Source organism: Pseudophryne corroboree, chromosome 6 (assembly GCF_028390025.1).
Source record: "Pseudophryne corroboree isolate aPseCor3 chromosome 6, aPseCor3.hap2, whole genome shotgun sequence".
Classification (NCBI taxonomy): domain Eukaryota; kingdom Metazoa; phylum Chordata; class Amphibia; order Anura; family Myobatrachidae; genus Pseudophryne; species Pseudophryne corroboree.
In genome coordinates, this window is record NC_086449.1 from 841,229,830 (window position 1) to 841,236,335 (window position 6,506).

Below are 6,506 nucleotides of genomic sequence, written 5' to 3' on the forward strand. Positions count from 1 at the left end.
TACTACCTTGGCAGAGATCCCCCCTCACCTCACCTCAGTGCCGCCATTTCTCCTGCACCCCCCTGCTCTCCTGACTGGGCAGACAATGGCCTCCGCTAGCTACTACCTTGGCAGAGATCCCCCCCTCACCTCACCTCAGTGCCGCCATTCCTCCTGCACCCCCTCTGCTCTCCTGACTGGGCAGAAAATGGCCCCCGCTAACTACTACCTTGTCAGAGACCCCCCCTCACCTCACCTCAGTGCCGCCATTCCTCCTGCACCCCCTCTGCTCTCCTGACTGGGCAGAAATGGCCCCCGCTAACTACTACCTTGTCAGAGACCCCCCCTCACCTCACCTCAGTGCCGCCATTCCTCCTGCACCCCCCTGCTCTCCTGACTGGGCAGACAATGGCCCCCGCTAACTACTACCTTGTCAGAGACCCCCCCTCACCTCACCTCAGTGCCGCTATTCCTCCTGCACCCCCTCTGCTCTCCTGACTGGGCAGACAATGGCCCCCGCTAACTACTACCTTGTCAGAGACCCCCCCTCACCTCACCTCAGTGCCGCCATTCCTCCTGCACCCCCCTGCTCTCCTGACTGGGCAGACAATGGCCCCCGCTAACTACTACCTTGTCAGAGACCCCCCCTCACCTCACCTCAGTGTCGCCATTCCTCCTGCACCCCCCTGCTCTCCTGACTGGGCAGACAATGGCCTCCGCTAGCTACTACCTTGGCAGAGATCCCCCCCTCACCTCACCTCAGTGCCGCCATTCCTCCTGCACCCCCTCTGCTCTCCTGACTGGGCAGAAAATGGCCCCCGCTAACTACTACCTTGTCAGAGACCCCCCCTCACCTCACCTCAGTGCCGCCATTCCTCCTGCACCCCCTCTGCTCTCCTGACTGGGCAGAAATGGCCCCCGCTAACTACTACCTTGTCAGAGACCCCCCCTCACCTCACCTCAGTGCCGCCATTCCTCCTGCACCCCCCTGCTCTCCTGACTGGGCAGACAATGGCCCCCGCTAGCTACTACCTTGTCAGAGACCCCCCCTCACCTCACCTCAGTGCCGCCATTCCTCCTGCACCCCCTCTGCTCTCCTGACTGTGCAGACAATGGCCCCCGCTAACTGCTACCTTGTCAGAGACCCCCCCTCACCTCACCTCAGTGCCGCCATTCCTCCTGCACCCCCTCTGCACTACTGACTGGGAAGACAATGGCCTCCGCTAACTGCTACCTTGGCAGAGACCCCCCCTCACCTCACCTCAGTGCCGCCATTCCTCCTGCACCCCCCCTGCTCTCCTGACTAGGCAGACAATGGCCCCCGCTAGCTACTACCTTGGCAGAGATCCCCCCTCACCTCACCTCAGTGCCGCCATTTCTCCTGCACCCCCTCTGCTCTCCTGACTGGGCAGACAATGGCCCCCGCTAACTGCTACCTTGGCAGAGATGCCCCCTCACCTCACCTCAGTGCCGCCATTCCTCCTGCACCCCCCCTGCTCTCCTGACTGGGCAGACAATGGCCCCCGCTAGCTACTACCTTGGCAGAGATCCCCCCTCACCTCACCTCAGTGCCGCCGTTCCTCCTGCACCACCTCTGCTCTCCTGACTGGGCAGACAATGGCCCCCGCTAGCTACTACCTTGGCAGAGATCCCCCCTCACCTCACCTCAGTGCCGCCATTCCTCCTGCACCCCCCCTGCTCTCCTGACTGGGCAGACAATGGCCCCCGCTAACTGCTACCTTGGCAGAGATCCCCCCTCACCTCACCTCAGTGCCGCCATTCCTCCTGCACCCCCCTGCTCTCCTGACTGGGCAGACAATGGCCCCCGCTAACTGCTACCTTGTCAGAGACCCCCCCTCACCTCACCTCAGTGCCGCCATTCCTCCTGCACCCCCTCTGCTCTCCTGACTGGGCAGACAATGGCCCCCGCTAACTACTACCTTGTCAGAGATCCCCCCTCACCTCACCTCAGTGCCGCCATTCCTCCTGCACCCCCCTGCTCTCCTGACTGGGCAGACAATGGCCCCCGCTAACTGCTACCTTGTCAGAGACCCCCACTCACCTCACCTCAGTGCCGCCATTCCTCCTGCACCCCCTCTGCTCTCCTGACTGGGCAGACAATGGCCCCCGCTAACTGCTACCTTGGCAGAGATCCCCCCTCACCTCACCTCAGTGCCGCCGTTCCTCCTGCACCACCTCTGCTCTCCTGACTGGGCAGACAATGGCCCCCGCTAACTGCTACCTTGGCAGAGATCCCCCCTCACCTCACCTCAGTGCCGCCGTTCCTCCTGCACCACCTCTGCTCTCCTGACTGGGCAGACAATGGCCCCCGCTAGCTACTACCTTGTCAGAGACCCCCCCCTCACCTCACCTCAGTGCCGCCATTCCTCCTGCATCCCCTCTGCTCTCCTGACTGGGCAGACAATGGCCCCGGCTAACTACTACCTTGTCAGAGACCCCCCCTCACCTCACCTCAGTGCCGCCATTCCTCCTGCACCCCCTCTGCTCTCCTGACTGGGTAGACAATGGCCCCCGCTAACTGCTACCTTGGCAGAGATCCCCCCTCACCTCACCTCAGTGCCGCCATTCCTCCTGCACCCCCTCTGCTCTCCTGACTGGGCAGACAATGGCCCCCGCTAGCTACTACCTTGGCAGAGATCCCCCCTCACCTCACCTCAGTGCCGCCATTCCTCCTGCACCCCCTCTGCACTACTGACTGGGCAGACAATGGCCCCCGCTAACTACCACCTTGTCAGAGACCCCCCCTCACCTCACCTCAGTGCCGCCATTCCTCCTGCACCCCCCTGCTCTCCTGACTGGGCAGACAATAGCCCCCGCTAACTACTACCTTGTCAGAGACCCCCCCTCACCTCACCTCAGTGCCGCTATTCCTCCTGCACCCCCTCTGCTCTCCTGACTGGGCAGACAATGGCCCCCGCTAACTACTACCTTGTCAGAGACCCCCCCTCACCTCACCTCAGTGCCGCCATTCCTCCTGCACCCCCCTGCTCTCCTGACTGGGCAGACAATGGCCCCCGCTAACTACTACCTTGTCAGAGACCCCCCCTCACCTCACCTCAGTGTCGCCATTCCTCCTGCACCCCCCTGCTCTCCTGACTGGGCAGACAATGGCCCCCGCTAACTACTACCTTGTCAGAGACCCCCCCCTCACCTCACCTCAGTGCCGCCATTCCTCCTGCACCCCCTCTGCTCTCCTGACTGGGTAGACAATGGCCCCCGCTAACTACCACCTTGTCAGAGACCCCCCCCCTCACCTCACCTCAGTGCTGCCAATCCTCCTGCACCCCCCCTGCTCTCCTGACTGGGCAGACAATGGCCCCCGCTAACTACTACCTTGTCAGAGACCCCCCCTCACCTCACCTCAGTGCCGCCATTCCTCCTGCACCACCTCTGCACTACTGACTGGGCAGACAATGGCCCCCGCTAACTACTACCTTGGCAGAGACCCCCCCTCACCTCACCTCACCTCAGTGCCGCCATTCCTCCTGCACCCCCTCTGCTCTCCTGACTGGGCAGACAATGGCCCCCGCTAACTACTACCTTGTCAGAGACCCCCCCTCACCTCACCTCAGTGCCGCCATTCCTCCTGCACCACCTCTGCACTACTGACTGGGCAGACAATGGCCCCCGCTAACTACTACCTTGTCAGAGACCCCCCCTCACCTCACCTCAGTGCCGCCATTCCTCCTGCACCCCCCCTGCTCTCCTGACTGGGCAGACAATGGCCCCCGCTAACTACTACCTTGTCAGAGACCCCCCCTCACCTCACCTCAGTGCCGCCATTCCTCCTGCACCCCCTCTGCTCTCCTGACTGGGCAGACAATGGCCCCCGCTAACTGCTACCTTGGCAGAGATCCACCCTCACCTCACCTCAGTGCCGCCATTCCTCCTGCACCCCCCTGCTCTCCTGACTGGGCAGACAATGGCCTCCGCTAGCTACTACCTTGGCAGAGATCCCCCCTCCCCTCACCTCAGTGCCGCCATTCCTCCTGCACCCCCCTCTGCTCTCCTGACTGGGCAGACAATGGCCCCCGCTAACTACTACCTTGGCAGAGATCCACCCTCACCTCACCTCAGTGCCGCCATTCCTCCTGCACCCCCCTGCTCTCCTGACTGGGCAGACAATGGCCCCCGCTAACTACCACCTTGTCAGAGACCCCCCCCTCACCTCACCTCAGTGCTGCCAATCCTCCTGCACCCCCCCTGCTCTCCTGACTGGGTAGACAATGGCCCCCGCTAACTACCACCTTGTCAGAGACCCCCCCCTCACCTCACCTCAGTGCTGCCAATCCTCCTGCACCCCCCCTGCTCTCCTGACTGGGCAGACAATGGCCCCCGCTAACTACTACCTTGTCAGAGACCCCCCCTCACCTCACCTCAGTGCCGCCATTCCTCCTGCACCACCTCTGCACTACTGACTGGGCAGACAATGGCCCCCGCTAACTACTACCTTGTCAGAGACCCCCCCTCACCTCACCTCAGTGCCGCCATTCCTCCTGCACCCCCCCTGCTCTCCTGACTGGGCAGACAATGGCCCCCGCTAACTACTACCTTGTCAGAGACCCCCCCTCACCTCACCTCAGTGCCGCCATTCCTCCTGCACCCCCCCTGCTCTCCTGACTGGGCAGACAATGGCCCCCGCTAACTACTACCTTGTCAGAGACCCCCCCTCACCTCACCTCAGTGCCGCCATTCCTCCTGCACCCCCTCTGCTCTCCTGACTGGGCAGACAATGGCCCCCGCTAACTGCTACCTTGGCAGAGATCCACCCTCACCTCACCTCAGTGCCGCCATTCCTCCTGCACCCCCCTGCTCTCCTGACTGGGCAGACAATGGCCCCCGCTAGCTACTACCTTGGCAGAGATCCCCCCTCCCCTCACCTCAGTGCCGCCATTCCTCCTGCACCCCCCTCTGCTCTCCTGACTGGGCAGACAATGGCCCCCGCTAACTACTACCTTGGCAGAGATCCCCCCTCACCTCACCTCAGTGCCGCCATTCCTCCTGCACCCCCCTCTGCTCTCCTGACTGGGCAGACAATGGCCCCCGCTAACTACTACCTTGGCAGAGATCCCCCCTCACCTCAGTGCCGCCATTCCTCCTGCACCCCCCTCTGCTCTCCTGACTGGGCAGACAATGGCCCCCGCTAACTACTACCTTGTCAGAGACCCCCCCTCACCTCACCTCAGTGCCGCCATTCCTCCTGCACCCCCTCTGCTCTCCTGACTGGGCAGACAATGGCCCCCGCTAACTACTATCTTGGCAGAGATCCCCCCTCACTTCACCTCAGGGCCGCTGCACGCAGAGCTCTGACTTCTCCCTCACAGATGTGCATCCTCTCAGTGTTCTAGCTGAGGTTGCGTCTCATTAGTGGTTGCAGTAACCGGGGCGATATATTCACCTGTATACAATGCCACAGTATCTATATATCTATGCGTCGGCCACGGGTTATGTAGTATCAGCAATGTGACTCTTATTACATGGCTTTTCATGTGACACCTGTAAGGTATTCCTGTCCTGCAGGGTCTTACCTGAGCTTGAGGCGTATTCACCGATGTATCGGCTGGTCAGGAAGCGAACGATGAGAGCTGCAGAGGATAAAGCGGAGAGCCATGAGAGGATAAAGGGAACAGCCAACATCCAGACATTCCTTCCATGGAAGACGGGAAGCTGCCTGTGTCCCGGCTACTGATAGTTGTACAGATACAATTTTCCCATTTCATATACTATACGTGAACCCTGACAGATGTGACCGTTACCTGATTTCCCGGCCCCCTCACTGCCCAGCACGGCCAGCTTAACGTCGTTCATGATTTAGTCCAGGTTAGTTGTTCTGTGTGCGCCATACCCAGCCCATTGTAGCGGGGGTCTCCTGGGGGTCTGTAGATGGGTGCAGAGTTGGGGTCAGCACAGAATCCTGCTTCCTATGTGCAGAGGTTTCCCAGGGAATGGTGGACGCTCTCCTCACATCACAATCTGCGTTCTGTGGAATTTCTTGCAGCAGGAGATGTATAAATAGGGTGGGTGACATCAGGGTCTCCGTCCGCCCCCTTCTGCTCAAACACCAAACTTTCTCCTCAAGAAATGGGGCACTTAGTGTGAGTGTGTGGCCATGTAAGGGCCAGATCACCCGCGCGTGGCTCCATTCTCTGCAATTCCAGATCTCATTTCATGCAGAGAGTCTAGGAGAGAGAACCATTCTCTGATCCATTCCCTGTCTGCGCCAGATCGTCACCGTCTCTTATTCGCTGAATTTACAGAACGACTGGAGGGTGAAAATATATTTCAGGAATGTTTTAGAAATTGGTTTGTTCTGTTGAAATAAATTCCAGTCAGTCAGATTTAACCCTTCGCAGCAGTGTCTAGTGCTGGCTATGAGGATGGGACAGAGGACAGAGGTGTGTGCGGCTCTAGGTGATGGCAATGAGGACGAGGAATGCGTCCGGCAGGTGATCCACCATAATGCACTGGGTCCATTTCACCAAATGTAATTCCCTGCAGCGGCAGCA

The 6,506-nt window shown here is 60.3% G+C and overlaps 1 protein-coding gene across 1 annotated transcript in view; it reads right to left on the reverse strand.

The window, feature by feature from the left end:
• The window catches only part of RERGL (RERG like), a 38,428-nt gene extending 32,620 nt beyond the window's left edge, over positions 1 to 5,808 (reverse strand). Inside the window, exons 1-2 of the mRNA XM_063930093.1 lie at positions 5,757 to 5,808; positions 5,529 to 5,585 (exon numbers count right to left, since the gene is read on the reverse strand). Of these exons, the coding sequence (XP_063786163.1) occupies positions 5,529 to 5,585; positions 5,757 to 5,808 (109 nt within the window). The remainder of the gene's footprint in view (positions 1 to 5,528; positions 5,586 to 5,756) is intronic.
• Between the last annotated feature and the right edge of the window lie 698 nt (positions 5,809 to 6,506).